Here is a 20,810-nt window from a genome sequence, read left to right as displayed (position 1 = left end):
ATATTTAAAATTTATCTCCGAGTCTTTATATAAAATGAATGGTTTCTGTAGGAAACTTGACTTTTAACTTAGATGGCATATGTGTAATTGAAGATTAAAAAATGAATGATTTGGGTATCGTGATACATGATTTAACACTTCAGACTTTCACGCCATGTTTAATAATAAAAATCCAAACAAGGTTGGACAACTATGCAGTTATTTGAAACAAGGCACATACAGTAGATGTGTTATTATGGTCCCGCTCTTACCTCTTTTATTCTATATTTAGTTGCTGATTAAAAAAAATCGAATGCAAAGTAGGGATTCTCATATTCCTATAGTTAATTTGGTCCACAGAGTGAACCACACTGCATCATTTAATTTTCTAAGAGTAAAGAAAAAGCAATAAGCACTATATGCCTGGTGACACTTTCAAGCAAGTATTTGTAACCAGAAATTACATTCGGTAGGGATTCATTAGTTTGCCCAATTTTTCCTAGTCTTTGCAATTTCCTAGCCCCGGCCTTTCCCTTTACATCTAGAGTTAAAGTGAGTGTAAATAACCTTTACATCATTTTCGTACTTGTATGATGCATGTTCAAGTTTGGGAACAGGGAACTAGAACCTCACAATAGCTGAGATTCTAGATTATTATGTGATAAGGATTTTTTTTCTTTTTAAGCTTTTAAGTACTTCTGTTCCTCAGGTCACTTAATTACATGTCTGAATGTTTCTCCTCCGATACAGAAAGGGCGAGTCACTATCGGAGGCAGCGGTCTCAATCTCATTCCAGCAGTACTTTTGGTACAGGTCTGGGAGATGACAAGTCAGAAATCTCCGAGATGTACCCTAGCTTTTCATGCTGCAGCGAGGTAACAAGACCATCTGATGAAGGAGGTATCGACTGTAGACATTTGAAGGAAAATTAATCCACGTTGTCAGGGTGTCACGAGTGCCCCTAACGTATTTTTCACCTTTGCACATTTGGCTTGGATGTATTTGAAAATTTAATATTAAACATAGAAAGCTAGATGTCTTTTTAAGAAACCACTAATTTGCATTTTGCATGTTATTTATTATTTTTACTTCACTGTCATCACTGTGAATGGAACTGTCATGGCAGACGGGTCTCAGGATTGCTCCGAGAGTCCGTCTCACAGGAATTGTGTGTGACATATCTACACAGTCACATTGGAAACGCCTGAGTAGTTCGTGTCTTGATTTCCATTAATGGAAATAAAAATCAATCTTAGAGTAATGTCTGAGAGGCTAAGAGGTTACTAGGAATTGGTATGTGTCTAAATATTGCTATAAACTTACAGACACAGCTGGGTCTTGCCAAAAAGAAATGGGGCATGATACTTAAGGAGATGAGTGTTTTGAAAGTGGAAAGTACTATTGATTATTAATAATCTTCTCTATTTTACTCACCCACCTCTTGCCTGTACCTTCTCCCCCTTGCTGTGTCCAACCTAGTGAATGAAATTCAGAATCTGAGTGCACATGTGTTTAGTATGTTGAGCTGACCGTGCTGATAAAGCTATTATGGAAGGTTTCAGTACCGGGAGAGGAACAAAGTGCGTAAGACTAGGGGAATATTGAGTTTCCTTTTCAACCACAGAAGTCAAGTTTCCACCACCCCTAACACAGGGGACTTGGAGGATGGGAGACCGAGTGCCTGGGGACAGAGCAGTGCTGCTGGGGGCCTGGCACTAATGATGCAATCAGGTTCTGTATCCATTCCAATAAAAAACGAATGAGCATAAAATCATTTGTATGCTACACATCTTGAATGATAAATTCAGACTAGAAAGTTGTCAGTGGCGTCCTTTCCCCGTAATTCTAGAGAAACAGTTATCAACCAGTTTCCCTTATTCTCCTCACTAAAATGCCTACGAGATGCCTTCCCCTTTCTGTGTCTGTTTCACTAACAAGTGGTTTAGTAACTTCCCAAGTCACCTTATTTAATATTACCCAGTCGGGTTGGTGGTTCGTGCCTGTAATCCCTACTGCTCGGAGGCTGAGACAGGAGAATTGCAGGTTCCAGGCCAACGTCAGCAACATAGCAAGACCCTGAGCAACTCAGTGAGACCCTGTTTCAAAATAAAATATGAAAAAGAGCTGGGGGTGTAGCTCAGAGGTAAAAGGCTCCTGAGTTCAATCCCTGGCAATAGGTTTACTCCCCTAAATGACAAAATAAGGAAAAATTATACCCAGATCAGCCTAGTGCCATTGCTGCCTCGCCCAAATGTGAGGGACCACGGAGTCTCGGCTTCAACCTTTCGCTCCATGTCCGTGCGCATCATGCTGGGCTCATTCTCTTATTCACTCGTGTTTATCCGGCGCTCACTGTGCACCTGCCCAGAGCCTGGATCTGCAGTGCTTCGAGGAGTGAGCAAAGCTGGCAGAGGCTTGCTGCAAGGGGCTTGGCAGCTGATGCCAAGCAGATACCCAGGCAAGTAGCAGATGACCGTGGACAGGGTTCAGGTTCACGGGATGGAGAGGGGACTCCAGGATGTATAAGAGGGCAGTTCTGTTTGGCCCACTGTCAGGGAAGCCTTCCTCCGGGAGGGGATGCTTGGCCTGAGATCTGAATGCTGATAGAAGTTAATGAGACCACCGAGGGGCTTTGGGAGGAGCTGTGTCCAAAACAGAGCGCTGCAATGCTGGGTCACTGAGACGTGTGTGAGGAGGTGTCAAGCCGGCGACCGGCACTCGGAGCAGCAGGCTGCGCTGGGGACACACTTGGAAGTCGTCATCCAGGTCTGTGATTTTGGAAGCGTCTGTGTAGAAGCAGAGAGTTCAGAAACACCTGCCTGATGCAGGATTCTGGTCTCCTTACGTTCCCTCCTCCCTGGCTATGAAAACCCACCGCTGCTGACTGTATATCTCTTCTTTCTTTTCTCATACCACCATTTCTTTTTTCTTCTACTTATTTCTAGTAAGAGGATCTTATTTGAAGGGAGGAGAAAGTGTTTCCATGGGGAAAAAAAAGTCTAAGTGGGGCATGGCGGCATACGCCTGTAATCCCAGTACTTGGGAGGCTGAGACGGGAGGATCACAGGTTCAAGGACAGCCTCAGCAACTCAGCAAGGCTCTCGCAACTTAGTGTGATCCTGTTTCAAATTAAGAAATAAAAAATAGGGTTGGAAGTACAGCTTTAAGGTAGATGTGCGCCACCATGCCCAGCTCAGGTCAGTACGTTTTGGAAGAACGTGGATGGGCCACATGATTACCTGGAGTGGATGCTAAAATTCCAGGGATGTTATTCAGAAATAGATGGGGGAGTAGAAGCTGGCAGAAGGTAAGAGTCCCTCTAGATGTTTTTCCAGGTGCATTGCGGCTCTGCTTGCCGGTCTCTGGCAGTCCAGGGCCTTGTTCAGCCTTGCTATGTGAAGGGCACTGCTTCTGAAGCATCTTTAAGCTTTGTGCATGCAGGGAAAGTCAGGCCAAATGGCCCTTTCTGATCATACAGGTCCTCAAGTGCTAAGTAATCTATACACCCATGTTCTGCTTGAGAGAAAGAATCAAGTTGTGAGACTTCGCTTGGTAGAGACAAGAGTGATTTATTATGGAGGATGATAAAAGCGAGCTGAGGAAGAAAAAAATACATAATAGTGCTGCATCAGACTGTATACGATAGGCACACTCGCCACACCAAGGCAAACATCTGGCCTCATGGGCTGGGAAGTCCCTGCAGACAGCTGTCCAGAGCCCCGGTCTAAGGGTCCCTGCAGGTGTGGGTTCTCTCAATGGGTGAGACCTCAAAGTCTACGCTCCTCAGAGAGTCCTTTAAAGTAAGGACCAGCTAGTGTAGTCCTCAGGGGTACATACTTTTTCTGACGACTTGAGCCACGTGAGGCTCCTTTAGTCTGTGTTCCCAAGGATGCGGCCAGTTTCCTTGAGGAAGGGCGTGGCCTCCCCTATGCGCTTACAAGACCAACTGATGGTGGGCTTGCTCTGTAGCTGGGTAGCCAGTCCATCTTGACACCAAGGTCCCGGAGAGTGTGCTCTGCGCACGTGTTCATGGACGTGCCTATGACACCAGGGCTCGGGCAGTTTGTTAACTATCCACACCTCCCACATGGCATGCCTTGCTTCAGCCCCTTTGAAGCCCAGTCAGGCGGCATCCATCTTCTGTTGCCATCTCAGTCTGGATAGAACCAGGCCCTCACCTTTGCTTCCAAGCCTCATTCCATCTTGGGCCCTGGCGGCTGCACGGCTGGCATTTCTTGCTGTCCTGGGAGGTCCCCACCTCCCACTCCCCTCACTGTGTCTCCTGGCTTCACTCAAACTTCCCGAGGAAGTCCCCAGGACACGCTGACAGGGAGGCCCGCTCTCACTACCAGAGAGCCCTCGCCGTGCTTTTCTTCCTCGGCCCTGCTGCGCCTGCCCCTCATCTCCTGGCTGGTCTGCCTCTGCCCGCCGCGCTGTGAGCCCCGCAAGGTCCAGGACATGGGCAGTTTTGTTTCCAGCGTGTCTCAGCATTCTCACTGCCAGAATCCAACCACCCGACCACGTGACTTAGAGGAAGGGAGATCTGTTTACTTGTGGTTTTCCTTGAAGATGATGGGGTTCAGTCCCTGTGAGGCAGAAGACCTCTGACCTCAGGGCACCAGGAGTGGAGCGAGAGAGAAGCCCAGAGAGTCTCTGCTCTCACAGCATGGAGCTGGAAGCCAGAGAGGGGGGAGGGGAAACGCCATGGCCATGTGTGATCCCCCAGGCGCAGCCCCAGAGGCCCGACTTGTGCAGGCACACCCCAGCAGCCGGCCACCAAGCCCACTACAGTGGCCCCCCACTGCCGGGTCCCAGCCAGCCCCACCTCCAGGTGCCCCTCGGCTTCCTGGGGGCTAGGGGCTGCTCTGAACCTAGATTAGGAGTCCAGCAAATATTTGGTGATGAAATGGAATGGTCAAGAGAATGTTTTAAAAACAAGAACAGCCAAAGGGCTAGAGATCGGGAGTTATTTTTTGTGAAATACAAATCCCCTTGTAGAAGGCGTTAAAGGAGGTTCTTCCACTTTTGATGATGTTGAGTTTTATTTTCAGTGGCACGAAAGCATTGCTAAAAAGCATGGGAAACATTCTCAGCGGATTCTTTGCTTTGGTTTCCGGTTGTTCCTGGTGGGGAAGGGAAGACGCAGTAGCCATGGCTCCTCAGAGGCCTGGATGGAGGCTCCGCTTTGAAACGCCGCCGGGGCTCGGGTGGGGCGTGCACTGGCGGTGTGGAAGGAGACTGGTGACCGCGCGGCTGGGTGGAATCCTTTTGTGTCTTCTGCAGTAACAGCCGATCACATGCGCTTGTTGAAACCGCCCGAGAAACTGAAAAGTGTCGCGTCCCTCGACCAGCGATTAAGACACGACACGAAGCTCTTCTTGCAAGCCGTTTATTCAGGATACTAGTAATGGCGGAATGGCGAAGATCTGCCTCGCGCAGGGCATTATAAACATTAACTCTCCCAATCACTTCTTGCCACATCTCACTCACTCACTGGCTCACGCTCGTCAGGTCACCACCACGTCATGTGTTACGCAACCCTAGCCTCCAAATATGGAGTTGCTTCCTGCACAGCCATGTGCCTAATCAAGCTCAGAGGCAGGAAGCCGGCGCCATCTTTCAATGGCGGCTCACCACAGAAAAGCATTTTATAACAGTTGTTAGGGGTAACATGAAGAAAAAAGATGTCCTTCAGTATTTCAAAATGCGATTCTTTCTTCCAAATCCTGTGGATTCCCTTAAATTTAGGTTAGGCCATTATTTGCTAAAATGTGTACATCCCAGGGAGCTGCCTTCCTACTCGGCTGTCTCCTGGCTCTGGCGGGGTGTCTCTGGCTCCATGCGCGGGTGTCAGGACACTGAGCAGGGCCAAGACGGAGACCTGAACGTGACACTGTCCTGCTTGGGCTGCGTCCTCCGGGAGGTCCTATGACCCTCTTGGCAAGAAGGGTGCGGAACAAGAAGCTTTCTAAGATTTATTTCTTTTTAGATATACTTTTATTGGCACATTTTAATTATTTTATGTTTCTTAAGCTAAGTGTTGTACATTTCAGTTAACTCTGATCCATTCTCTTTCGTGTATGAAAATGTGTGCATATACACACGCCTGTGTGTGCGTGTACACATGTGTACACACAGTACTAAGGACTGAACCCAGGGGCAGCCTACCTTCAAGCTATGCCCCCAGCCTTATTTTATTTTTTATCTTTTTTTTTTTTTTTAGTTGTTCTCCATTATCTTGTTTACTTTTTTTTTTTTTTTGGTACACTGTATTCATACATCATAGTGGGATACAAATTTTTGTAGACATACATGCACACATCGCCCAGTCAGCCTCCACCCAATCCCCACCCCATTCTCTCCCCATCCCTCCCTCCCATGCTTGGCTTAGTGGTTGACATCTAGTATTATAGCAATTTATCCAAAATTAAAAATGATAATCTCACATAACAGTTTCATTTGTCTGATACCAAGCTTTTGATGACTTAAAGATAACATTTTAATATTTCTTTTTACTTTCTTACTAGAGAATATTTTTTTTCTATTTTTTTTAGGTGAAGCTATCATATATTTATATATTTATTTTTCAGAAAAAAAAAATCTATCCTCATATGGAATATGGACTCTAGATACCCAAAACGATCTTGAAAAAGAACAAACCTAGAAGATATATATTTTCTGATTTCAAACCATATAAAGCTACAATAATTGAAACAGTGTAGTACTATTCTAAAGGCAGATACATAAACCATTGGAGTTAAATAAAAGCCTAGAGCTAAATTCTTCCCTATATTGTCAAGTTATTTTTGACAAGGTTTCCACGAACATTTGGTGGTAGAAATAATAATATTTTAACTAAATATTGTTGAAACATAATAATTACATGGAAAAGAATAAAGTTGGACCCTTACCTAATCCCATATACAAATATTAACTCAAAATAGATAAAAGACCTAAATATAAATCTTAAGACTATAAACTTTGAGGAGAAAATCTGGGTCATAAAACCTCACAACACTGAAATTGGCAGTGATTTCTTGGATATGATTTCAATGGCACAGGCAACAGAAGAGTATACAAACTCCCTAAAAAATAAAAAAAAATATTGTATATCCAAAGACAATGTAAACAGAGTTAACAGTTACTAATAGAATAAAATATGGATAAATAAAATGGGATAAAATATTTCCAAATGCTCTATCTGAAGATATATTAATATTCCAACTAGAAATCCTAAAAATTAACAACAATAAAGGCAAACAATACAATTTAGAGATAGGTAAAAGACTAGCATAAATAATGAATCTCCACAGATAACCAGTCTTAGTTGTCTGTTGGATGGAAAATCTTGTTTCTCTGGTTCTGGTGTGTGTTACCTATTTCTTCTTTGTAGTTAATCTCTTTGAGTATTTTCTCTAGTGCTGGTTTTGAAGACATAAATTCCTTCAGTTTCTGTTTGTCATGGAAGCTTCTTATTTCTCCATCTAATTTGATAGAAAGTTTTGCTGGGTAGGAAATTTTTGGCTGGAAGTTGTTTTCTTTCAGAGTTTGGAATATGTTACTCCAAGCCCTTCTGGCTCTCATGACTTGGTTTGGGAAGTCTGGAGTGATTCTAATTGTTTTGCCTCTGAATGTCACTTGGCCCTTTGTTTTTGTTGCCTTTAAGATTCTCTGCTTGGCTTCCACATTGGTCATTTTGACAATTATGTGGCGTGGGGATCCTCTTCTCCGATCCTGTCTAAAGGGAGTTCTATAAGTTTCCTGGACCTGCATATCGACCTCTTGCTCTATGTCTGGAAAATTTTCTGCTATTACTTCCTTGAAGAGATTGTTGATCCCTTTGGTTTCACTTTCTTTTCCCTCCTCTATTCCAATTATTCTTAGGTTAGTGAGCCCATATTTCTTCAATATCAGATTCCTGCTGTCGGATATTTTTTCCTAGATTAGAAACTATGTGTTCATTTTTGGAATGATCATCTTCTAAGAGCAAGATTCTGTTCTCCATGTGGTCTAATCGGTTGTTTGTGCTTTGAATTGAGGCCTTTACTTCATTAATTGCATCCTTTATCTCTTTTTGGCTCTCTCTGAGTTCTTTTCGAAGCACCTCTATTATTTCTACAGTTATTTTCCTGATTTGATCTTCTAGAAATCTCTGATTTTCTGTTTTATCGGGGTCTGATGTTGTGGGGTTGTGGGCATTCATTGCTCCAGTATTATTCCTCTTTCCCATGATTTTGGAAGTTTATGCCTTCTCTGGGTTCTTCCCTTGGGTCACTATGACTTCACTTAAGGTGTTCTGGATCTCGAGTCAGTAGTATCTCTGACCCCACTACTCCTTTACTGGGTTTTATCACAGAGTCTCCGACCCAGAGAGTCGATAGAGGCTGCTTTAGACTGTGGGGGGTGCCAGGTTGCACGTTCTCCTATGGTGTGATATCTCTGCCACCGCCCCTTCCCCCTTGGGTCAAGTCCCAGGGAGTACAGTACTGGGATTTCTCCTCTGTGGCCTGCAATTTGACTCACTGTTCTTGAGTACTGGATTTGGTGAATTCTCTGCTGCTGCCGCTGGTGGCAATATGGCGCCGCTGCCACACCCTCGGCTGTGAGGCTGGCGTATTTCTTCTTGGTTTTGATTTCCACTCTGAATCCCTGCGGTGTGTGCTGAGCTCAGCCACTGGGAGCTTTAGATTTTACCTGCGGCGAGAAATCCCGCCTGGCTGTTCCGCAGCGGCTCACCTCGGCTTGCTGTAGCCGTCCGTTGAATTTGCCGCTGCCGCCGGCAGTATGGCGCTGCTGCCACATCCTCAGGCGTGAGGCCGGTTATCTCCTCTGTGGCTCTGAGCTCTGTTCTCAGTCCGCTTTTTCTCTGGAGCCTGGTGATTTTTTTGTTTCTCTGGTGATGGTGTTTTCTGGCTATGAAAGGCGCTGATTTTGTGGTAATGGAGATTGGTTGTTAGCGGGGCTCTTAAGCCCCGCTTTTCTCGGTCGCCATCTTCCCGGAAGTCTTATTTTTTATCTTGAAACAGGGCCTTACTAAGTTGTGGAAGGCCTCACTAAGTAGCTGAGGATGGCCTCAAACCTGCGATCCTCCTGTCTCAGCCTCTCAAGTATGGGGTTACAGGCGATCACCGTGCTCAGCTGTACTTTTCTGTGTTCTGCCAGCAGTCTGTCTGAGGTGGGTTCAGTGGATGGAGAGCTGTGACACTTCCAGCCTTGGAGTCCGCCTTGGGTGCCGGAGGCAGTGCCGATTGCTGGAACAGAGAGTTAGACACTCAGTTACTTCCTGAGGCTGGAGCACCGTGTTCGTGGCGCATATTTATTTTTCACAAGCATAACACGCAAGCCTTCTCCAGGTTTTTATTTTTGATGGTTGTTTTAGCTGCGTGTCTCTCCTGCTGTTTCTTTCTCTCGCTTTGATCACGCCCTGTTTCCCTTCTTTTTGTGAGCCTTCTGGGCTCTCTTTAATTCCCAGGTTGCTCTGTAATGGATTAAGTTACCAAGGGGTTTTCATTTGACATCTTTATTGCTCGCCTTTGATGCAATAACAGAGGTTTTTATTTCAGCTTCATCCAATTTCGTCTTGATTCTTGAATAGCATTATTTAAAATTATCTTTACTGCCTTTCGGTATTAGTTTAGTTTAACTTGTTACTCTCTTGACTCGGCTCCTCAAGTGGAGATAAGCTGCCGGGCAGTCTTACTTCTCTGGGAGGTTTTCTTTGATCTCTGTTCTTCTTTCCCCCACTTCCTGCACGCGGTCAGCTCCCAGTACCACTGTGTATTTTCCTCGGTCTCCCTCAGCTTGCCGTTGTCCGTAGCTGTACTTTATGTGTTTGCAGTGTCAGCCAGGGACAACCCTCCCATCTGAACTCCTGTCCTGTTTGGCGTTAGGGATTTTGCATGTTTCTGTTTTCCGGGAATGAGAAGCAGATGCACTTTTCAAAACAGACTTTTTCAGTTTTCCAGTCTCGTGAACTTTCTCATTTTGCTGCAAAAGAATCTTATTAGGATGACCTGGGACCCCCCTTGCCTGACTGAATGTGAATTTTTGAATTCCATGAAGTTTAACCCAGCCTCACCAGGCTGGGCCTGTGGTACTCTATCAAATGTCACATATTTTCGAAAAAGATGAGCTTGCAAGAGATGTCTCAGCATGTTCTGGAACTCTCAGTCCATCATCCCCAGGGTGCCCAGATGGCAGTTCTCCAAAAGAGGCCTGTTGCCCTGGCGATGTGGTGCTGCCCATAATTCCATCTGTCAAATACTCACCTGTTTTCTCCCATAGCTGTGAGATGCTGGAAACACACAAAGGAAAGATACAGTTAGTGGGCATGGTGGCACATGCCTGTGATCCCGGTACTTGGGAGGCAGAGACAGGAGGGGCACAGGTTCAAGACCAGCTTCAGCAATGTAATGAGATTTTCAGCAACCTAGTGAGATCCAAAACAAACAGACAGACAGACAGACAGACAACAGACAAACAGGGGTGGGGTGTACTTTGAAGGTAGAATGATCCAGTATCTCCCCCCCCCCAAAAAAAAATCAGTTATTGTCTTCAAAGAACTCACTGTATTCTGCTGGGTGCATCAGATGCATAGATCACTGTGCTGAGGAGGGCACGTGGTGGAGCATCGCCTAGGGTTGGAACTAGCCATACAGAGAAATGGGGAAGGAGTGTTTTTGGCAAACATTTGCACAGTAGCGAGCATGGTCCATTGGGGATGTGGTAATTTAGTGTCTTTTGAGCCCCAGGCCTTTTTGTGTCTAGAAGATGATCTAAAGAGACCAGAAGCAGAGTGTGAGCCCAGGGCCTTTGCATGTCTAGAAGATTAGAAGATGCGCTACAAAGCCCAGAGGCAGAGTGAGGCAGTGCTGAGCTTAGCCTCTGCAGAGACGGGCGTCAGTAGGATAGAACCCTGGCCCTTTCCTGGGGCTCTGTCCTGCAGGAGAATTGCAGGCTATGTAGGGGACCACTTACCTAGACTCGCAGGTGGGTCTCTCCCTGGAGATTTAATCTGCTCTGGAGGTTTTCTAAGAACCTGGACTGCATTAGACAATTCACATTCCACTAAGAGAATGGACTCCTCAGCCATTAAGAACAGGAGATTCTCCTAGCGGTCCTCTAGAGGAGCCAGGGAAGTAGAAGCAGCCTGTGGATTGTGATGTTTGACATTTGTCATTTATGTAAAAGAACAGAACATCAAAACCAAGGCACCTTCCTACTCTACAACCTCTAGACTCCAGACAGAATACCTACCTGTAGGATTTGTAATAGACATCTCACATCTTATGTCTGAAACCAGCATATTATTTTCTGTCTCCCTGCCCCCAAAGAAATCCTTGCCTGTTCTGTCTTTGTGCTCACAAGCTCAGGTACAGACATGATCATTTACCCAGTATTTGGCAAAAACCTTGGGCTCAATCTATCACCCTTCCTCCTCTTCAGTGTCACAACCAACTCATCTATAAGACTAAATGGTTCTGCCTTCAAAACAGATCTGTCCCACATCCAACCATGAGCCACCAGCCTGTTTCATTGAGATTGTAAAAGAGGCTCCTTGTCTTTGTAGTTCTGTTCTGGCCTCTATTGGCTGGGCCTTCCCAGCAGCCAGAATGACCCTTTAAAAGTCTACACCTGCTGGGCACAGTGACATACACCTGTAATCCCAGTACTTGGGAGGCTGAGACAGGATTATAAGTTAGAGACCAGTCTCAGCAATTTAACAAGATGCTGTTTCAAAGTAACAAATCTGACGGCCTGGGGTATCTATTGTCCCGTCCTTTGGGTCTCTGATTCGGTGCTTCCTGCCAACTTGGCTTCCCTTGTCCATTTATCCCACACATACAACTCTCTGCCCTTACTCTGTTTCATTTTTCCCCATTTCTTTTTTATTACCTGAAATTTATTAATATCCACAAATCTCCCCCAGAATACGAGCTTTTAGAATATGAGCTGTCTGTCTGCTTTCTATTCATCTGATCTCTATTATGTAAAGAAGCATCTTTGTTGCATGTGTAAAATTAATACAATTTCAAATAGACTGTATTAAGTGTCTAATGAAAGTTAATTACATTTGAAGATAATAATACCAATAATACCATTCATAGTTTTTTTTTTTTTTTTTTGTGGTACGAGGGATTGAATTCAGGGACATTCTACTTCGGAGCCCTATTTTATTTTTTATTTTGAAATAGGATCTCACAATTTGCTGAGGCTGCCTATAAACCTGTGATCCTCCTGTTTTAGCCTCTCAAGTACTGGGATTACAAGTGTGTGCCACCATGTCTGGCTCAATTTAGTGTGTGTGTGTGTGTGTGTGTGTGTGTGTGTGTGTGTGTGTGTGTATGCATGCGTGCCTGTACGTGCACTGGGGATTTAACTCAGGGGAATTTTACCTCTGAGCTATACTCCCAGCCATTTTAAATTTTGCAACAGTATCTTCTAGGTTGGCAGAGTCTCAGGAAGTTACTGTTGCTGGCTAACCTCACACCTGTGATCTTCCTGTCTCAGCCTCCCAAATCCTGGGCTTACAAACATGCACCACCACGCCCAACCCTTAATAGAGGTTTTTGTTTTGTTTTGTTTTGTTTTTGTTTTTTTTTTTTTTGCACAGTCATATATGATGGACATCTGGAACAAAATTTTGACCTATGTTCATTACAAAGATCAGGAACTCCATGGAGCTCAGTGCCTGTATCACTCAGCTTTGCCTCGTGCAGGACCTCTGGAAGCTCAGGGAATGAGTAGGATAGGAATGCAACAGCCTTGCACATTCCTAGGCCCAGAAGACATCACTGGATGTAGTATAAGCTTCTCAGGACAATAAACATCCTTAAAAGAAAGTTTCCCATTAAATAATAAACACAGGCACAAGAGACAAACTATATTTGTGCATGATAACTATGTGATACAATAATTCTCTCCCTTCTTTCCTCCTCCTCCTCCTCCTCCTCCTCCTCCTCCTCCTCCTCCTCCTCCCTCCTCCTCCTCTCCTCCTCCTCCTCTCCTCCTCCTCCTCTCCTCCTCCTCCTCCTCCTCCTCCTCCTCCTCCTCCTCCTCCTCCTCCTCCTCCTCCTTCTCCTCCTCCTCTTCTTCTTCTTCTTCCTTCTCCCTCCTCTCTCTCTCTCTCTCTCTCTCTCTCTCTCTCTCTCTCTCTCTCTCTCTCTCTCTCTCTCTCTCTCTCTCTCTGTACTGGGGATTGAAATCTAGGGCGTTCTACCTCCAATCCACATCCCCAGTCCTTTATAATTTTGAAACAAGGTCCTACTAAGTTGCTGAGCTGGCCTTGAGACTCAGCTTCCCAAGTACTGGGATTACAGGTGTGTGCCACCTTGCTCAGCCTATGGATATATTTTTTACAGTGATGGATATATATCCAACCAGCAGCAAATCTCTTTGAATATGAATAATGTCCATAAAATTCTAATCTTTTTCTTAACGTTTGCATTAATTTTCCTATTGATTTTCTCTTTGCATGGGGCTTCATGATGTATAGATGGCATTCTGCCCCTGGGGCAGGGTTACTGGTTTTTAATCACGAGCATAGTTTTAATTTCGATGACCAGAACATCCTTCTAGAAAGTATACCTCTAGAAAGGAAACCCGAATACACCGGTGCCAGGAATGTCCTGGTAAAGCCATTATGGAAAACAGTATGGAGGTTGCTGAAGGAGGTGAAAGTAGGACTAGCCTAGGGCCCAGTAGCCCCTCCTCTGGGTAGATGCTCGAAGGAGAAGAAATCGCCACCTTGCTAAGCTGCCAGCACTCTGTGCCCAGTGAAGCAGTATTCACAGCCAGTAAGCTATGGAAACAACCTAAATATCCATCAATGGTAAATAAAAAATGTGGTATGCACATGAACAAGGGAATAGTATTCATCCTTCAAAAGGAGCTCCTGGCATTTGCCACAACACAGATGGACCTGGAGGACATTATGCTAACTGAGATAAGCAAGACACAGAATAATGCTGTATAAGCTGACTTATATGTGGAACATCCTTTTGAAGGACTTCAAATCTATACAAAAATAATGCTATAATCTTAATGCTTGGGAGGCTGACACAGGAGGATCAGAGGTTCAAGGCCAGCCTCAGCAACTCAGCAAGTGCTCATTATAAAAAGGGGGCTGAGAGTAGAGCTTGGAGTTAGACTGCCCCTGGATTCAGTTCTGTTCACACACATGTACATGCTCATGCTCGTGCTCATGCACATGCATGCACACACATACATGTACCTGTGTACAGAGACAGTGACTATAAAGTGATTACCAAGGGGGCCAAGGGGGAGTGGGAAGGGAAGGTGAGTGGGTACCGAGGAGCAGATACTCAGGATAAGAGTCTAGAGAGATCTGATCTAAAACATGAGGGCTAGAGTAAATAAAATTATACTTTATTAGAGGTTTTATTAAATAAGTAGGTGATAGTGGCACTTGTCACATACAAAGTAGCCTTGCAAAAAGATGCATATGCTATTCTGCTTTATTTTAACTACTTTATTATCTATATGCATTTGGTAGCATCATGTTTTAAACTTCCAACACACAAAATAAGATGTGTTTTTGAAAAAGGAAAACACACTTCTCACTTATTTAGAACTATCTATCTTTTACTAGACTTGCTAATATTTCTATTTTAGGCACCACTATCTACAATGACTGAGTGGTGACCTCTTAACCCCGCCTCTCCCCTCTCCCCCAGAAAGATCGAACTTTTTCCTACTTTCCTAAAGAAAATACATGCAACCAGACACTCTCAGTTGTGCTACTTTCCAACTGTATTTGATGCTGTTTACAAATGGAATTTGAGAAGTTTGTTAACATCTGTTTTAAAAAGTACTTTAGTATCTTCATTTGTATTTGAAGAACTGCTGATTAGTATAATACATTTTTATAATAATAGAGATGTGAAGAGTTGCTGATCAATATAATAAATTACGTGGTATAACTAATCAATAGGAAAATGGACTACTCTTCACTTATAATGTGAAACCCAGTGGGTAAACTATTATATCACCATATCCAACCATCTATTCAGTACATTTAGCCCATAAAGCAAGCACACATTATAAACTGCTAGAAAGTTTGAGTTCTGTTAGTTACACGCCCCTGATTGAACCTGCAGTCTTTAGAGAAACCCACATTCTTACTCCTGGTAGGAATGGAATGAAATATATGTCTTCCATATTCTTTTCTGGGTGAGAAGTTGACAAGAGCGTCCAGTGTTAATGAATTGTGCTTGTTTCAGGATGCATGTGTGGCTTTCATCAGTTCGCCATGACTCAAAGGTCTTTGTGTGCTCAGGAAGAAAAAAGAAAAAAACCCCTAGCATTTATAGTAGCAAAAAATAGAACTTAAAAAATGTCCTATGTCCTAGCTGGGTGTGGAATTACATGCCTATAATCCTAGTACTGGGGAGCCTGAGAGAAGAACATTGCAGGTTCGAAGACAGCCTCAGCAAGTAGAGAGACTTTCATCAACCAGTGAGACCCTGTTTCAAAATAAAATAAATAGGGCTGGTAGTGCTGCTCAGAGGTAGAATGCCTCTGGGTTCAGTGCCCAGCACACACACACACACACACACACACACACACACACACACACACACACACAGTCAATCAATCTGTGTCCTGTGAATCTGAGTTAATTCAAAGAGGGAAAAGGTTTGATTGTTAGGAAGGATATAAGTGTGACTACAGCATATGTGTCAAGTGAGAAAAGTTTTTGGAAGAGCTTTATAAGTCATTAAGTGACATGCATGTAAAGGCAGGAATAGATCATCTTTTTTCCTATGGCTGACCATTAGCAAAGAAAAGGAAAATAGTGGTTTGGGGGTTTATGTAGGTGTGTGTGTGTGTGTGTGTGTGTGTTGCTGGGGATTGAGCCCAGGGGCATCCTAGTTCTGAGCTATACCCTAGTCCTATTTTTTAAATTTGGAAACAGGGTCTTGCTAAGTTGCTGAGAGCCTAAGTTGCTGAGGCTGGCCTTGAACCTACAATCCTCCTGTCTGAGCTTTCCAAGTACTGGGATTTCAGGTCTGTGCCACCACACCTGACCAGTTTTGAGGTTTACAGACCAAAATTGATGTCTAAGAAGAATAATTAGCTGGATATATATGTTTACATATCTGTCTTATATATGAAACAGTAAAGTTGTAATGCTGTCCTTAGAATCACAAATTTCCCACCCCCCTGCCCCCACTTAGCTTTTGACCCAGTGCCCTGTGTCTTGTGCTAAGCCCTAAGCTGGCAGATCATGCTGCTGGAGCCTGGCTTTACAGTATCTCTCTCTCTCTCTCTCTCTCTCTCTCTCTCTCTCTCTCTCTCTCTCTCTCTCTCTCTCTCTCCATATGTGTACACACACACAAACACACACACACACACACACACACACACTTTTATTGGTTTGGCGCATCGTAGCCTCACGTCCTGATGCTCTTCACAGCAGGGATCATGACATACGTGCACACGCCACCTGGTGAGCGTCCCCTCAGCTCCTCCCCACCCCCTTCATACATGATATTGAGATCGGCCTTGTATTCTCACATCTGTACATAACTTTTTTGCAGGAGCTCTCTAACGTTTCCACAGGCTGGAAACGAGCCCTAGGAGGACGGCTGCCTTGGGTTTCTGCGTTGCCGAGGCCGCCATCTCCGGTTGCCAGGCTCTTTGCTACTTGCTTCCCATCCTGGAGAGGTTGCCTGCCCATCTGCAGATCTTCCCTCCGAAATATCCTGAGGTGCCCACACTGTGTTTTTCAGACATTTGATCCCTGATCTCTTATCATGCACGGCGGACCTGACCCGTGTGTACTTAACTTCTTTAGCAATCTGTCGGGCATTTACCTCATTCTTGTCTGAATGTCTTTAGGGTTGTGTGCCTCTGGTCACAGTCGCCTGTTGCGGGGACCAGCCCTGCCTCACAGTGACTCTTCACACCCGCCTGCTTCTCCAGCCCTTGGTGTTCACCATGAACATAGATGACGTGGGCTCGGTGAGACCCAGACCTTCAGTTCCACCCATTTCCCCACATTTGTCCCCCTTCAAGCATGTCAGGGGCGTGTTGAGTCATTCAGCAATCCCATCAATACTGAGTTGTGTCTGCATACGGTATGTAGTGTGGCTTGTCAGTACGTATGGAAACGCCTTGGGACTTGAGGATATTCTCTAGGAGTCAGTATTTGAATCAACATTAAAAAGAAAACAAATACATAGTCCATTTTAAGTCTTCAAAACAAATATCACACACACACACAGATCCTCAGTATTTATAGAATGCCCTCTGCAGTGGTATAATGCGTATTTCTTTCATTGTACTTGAATAATGAATCCTCATGTAAAAGATTGATGTGCACCACACAGTAGCAGTGTTCACTGAGGGAGGCTGAGCCGAGCTATGAGCTGATCTTCAATCGTGGCATAATCTGTGACCACAGCTATTCTTAGTGACATTAGCTACCTAGATGGAAATAGCATCTCCGTCTACCTGCCGCTGTGACGTTCTTTACAGCTTTCATCTTATCAAGGAACTTCCCTAAAGTATGTAGTTCTAGTCAGAAGAAATACGTGTACAGTGTTTGTGTGTACATGTATATAAATATACATAAATGCATGTATATATGTATGTGTGTGGAGAGAGTGTATATGTGTGTATATATCTTTACTGCACTTTGTGCTCTTGCACAGAAATCTACTCTAAAGATTTTGTGCTGTGGGAATATTACTAAAGACTGTCATTAGGGCAAATTTCTTTCCTTCAGTGATGTGCCTTCTTATATTCGTAAATTATGGCTACAAGTTAAGGAGTTCATTCTGGCTTAAATAGCTCAAATGTGAAACAGATCTGAACAAAATAAGAATCTGAGCTGAAACTCAAATCTTAATATAGTAGTAAATTGACTAGATTATTTTGAAGCAAAATACTAGATATTCTTAAATCCGATGCTATCTAGTCTGCTTAAACTCTATTCTGTCTTAGTTCAGTTCTGTCGGAGAACATTCAGAGACTTATTTTTTAGAGAAAAAATCAGTTATCTTTGAAATAATAATGTACTGCTTTTCTGGGCTTGTGGAACCAATCAAATTTAACTGACAGATAATTAAAATATAACCAATTTTGTATGTTTTCAATAGTAGGAACTGCCAGAGTTCCTCAAATAGTATTTTACATGTGCTGATTTAGACAACTAAGCTAAATATATAAGCAAAATGCCAACATGTGCTGTGTGTGACTAAGAATATACAATGTGTGTATGTTTCCTTTTGGAGCTGAGAGATGATAAACAATATTTATTTATTTATTTATTTATTTATTTATTTATTTATTTATTTATTTATTTATTTATTTATTTGTGGTACTGGGGTTCCTGGAAGCCCTTCTACCTCTGGGCTACACTCCCAGACCTATTTTTATATTTTTGAAACAGGGTCTCTTATGCCAGCGTGGCTGGCTTCGAACCTGCGCGATCCTCCTGTCTCTGCCTCCCAAGCGCGGGGATTACAAGCGTGCGCCACCACGCCCGGCATATAAACAATCTTTAAATATTCAATTTGTACTGTAGGCAGAGTCACATGCCTAATTATTTAAATTTAGGGAAGAAAATGGTGAAATAATCTTCAGGACTTAATTGTATTTTGGGCCAAATCTTCAATATGTTCATAGCAAATATGCTTCTCTCCATTTGATGTTTTTCTGCCGGGGGAGGGAAGGTTATTCGGGCTGTGTTAAACTAAATGATTCTGAAGACTGTTAGATGATGTCTTTATGGCGATAGTCATTGCTCAGTTGGAAAGTGGTCGAAATCACATTGGGAGCTGCGATATCGAACAGTCTTGAAATTACGTAGACAGGGTAAGGTGAGTGATAATTGATCCAGATAAAATAGAGTTCTGTAGGCAGTGAGAAAAATCAAACAAAATCCATATCTCCTTCTCCTCCCTCCCCTATCAGTTCCAAAATGACTCCAAAGACACCCGTACTTCTTTGCTTCAGAAGTAATGCTACTCGGTGTGATTTGTGTTTCCTTGTCCAAAGGTGAATGGATGGTCGCCACCATCATTCCTTGGAGACATCCTGGTGCATCTCACCAACCCCAAGACAGTGGAGGGCAGAGTGGTGGTGGGGGACTTGAGGACAGCGTGTGCAAAATAGGGCTGCACATGTCTTTAAAGTTCTCTTAGGTGGGGGAGAAGAAAGCCGAAGGTAGCTCAGACCTCACCACTGCCGCCCATTCAAAACGTATGGGAGCTCCAAAGAAACGCCAATATCCAGTTTCCCTCAGCAACATTGGTCTGGGGACCTGAACATGTGTGTTTAGAAAATCCAAAGTGAATTTAATGTACAGTTAGGACTGAAATGACCACAGCAACTGCCTGTCTTCATGGTCCTTTTTTCCCCCCTGTGCCTAGTTGCTTCTGCTGGGGTTGAACTCTGTATATAAAATAATTACTGCTTTTACTGTGGTTTCAAGACTCTGGACAATTGTTGATGCTTTTAACTCAATTGTAGATTATTTATTTATTTATTTATTTATTTATTTATTGCTCCTGCGGACAGGGCCATTCTGAGCTAGACCCCAGCCCTATTTTATTTTATTTTATTTTGTTTTGAAACAGGGTGTCACTAAGTTGTGGAGAACCTTTCTAAGTTGCTGAAGCTGTCCTCATCCATGATCCTCCTGTCTCAGCAACCTCCCAAACGCTAGGATTACAGAAGTGCCCCATGAGGCCTGGCTAGCTTGTGTCATTTTCTAAGTCTGAGGCCTGTGTCTAGTTTATTATGTAGCAGACTTATTTCCCAGGTAGTTGTATAGTCAGAGCTTCCCATTAAAAACCAACAAGATCAAGCCTAGAGGCAGTCTGGCTTGTTTTCTGTAGGGGAAGAAAATAATTTTCTATGGTGTGGAGAATTCCTTCAGACTAAAAAATGTCACCTTGTTCAATTAAACATATAGATTTTGTGGATTTAATGCTTACTTAGCCTTGTGAGAGGCAATTCGGATGCGAAAGGGCTTCAGGCTCTGACATCAAACTCAGTGACACATTTAAAAGCTATTTGAGCCAGGTGTGATGGCACCTGTAATCCCAGTACTTGGAAGGCCAAGACAGGAGGATTGCAGGTTCAAGGACAGCCTCGGCGATGTAGTAAAACTCTTGGCAACCTAGTGAGAGCCTGTTTCAAAACAAAAAATAGGAAAGGGCTAGAGATGCAGCTCAGAGGTAGAATACCGTTGGGTTCAATCTCCAGTCACACACACGCACGCACGCATGCACGCACACAGAGGCGTGCACGCTACTTAAGGAGAAAGGTCCAATTCATATTATGGACAGTTCAAACGAGCAGCATTGTCATACTGTTTCTTTTAGTAATTTCTCTTTGTCTAAAAGGAGAGTCCTTATCCTAAAAACAAAACATTAAGTTCTCTGGCATGCATCAGCTGGTAAGACTCAAGTATTAAAAAATAATAATGGCAATTCTATTGTATTCTGTTTGTTATTGGAAAATCTCTGAAGGGTGAGTTTCTCCTTATTGTGAATTTTAAAAAAAAGTAAACCTAGTAGAAGAAAACCCCAAATTATTTTCTCATTTCATATTATATCTATGGTCAATAAAATATTTTCTTTTATCCTTCTTTTTCTAGTGGACTTTGGCCATCTACTAACTCTGTGGGCACTGCAGGGCCCTCAGAGCCTCCCATTTGTCTTTAATGACTGAGGCCGACACTGTGTCTTCCCTGGCAAGAATATCCATTCTGCTGCCATCCTGTTCTTGATCGGCATCTGTATTTTATTATGTAAAGTGGGAATGCTTCCTATTTGGGATGGTTGTGATAATTAAAG

General features: G+C 43.6%; 1 protein-coding gene across 1 annotated transcript in view; it reads left to right on the top strand.

Moving 5' to 3' along the window:
- The window catches only part of NEBL (nebulette), a gene marked incomplete at both ends in the record, with an annotated part of 126,094 nt that overhangs the window by 98,621 nt on the left and 6,663 nt on the right, over window positions 1-20,810 (top strand). Inside the window, 1 exon segment of the mRNA XM_080716878.1 lies at window positions 730-879. Coding sequence (XP_080573004.1) covers window positions 730-879 — 150 coding nt within the window.

Source organism: Muscardinus avellanarius, assembly GCF_963383645.1.
Source record: "Muscardinus avellanarius genome assembly, chromosome: 20".
In the NCBI taxonomy this organism is placed as follows: Eukaryota; Metazoa; Chordata; class Mammalia; order Rodentia; family Gliridae; genus Muscardinus; species Muscardinus avellanarius.
Note: the sequence above shows the minus strand (reverse complement) of the source record. Positions and strands in the feature narration are given on the sequence as shown.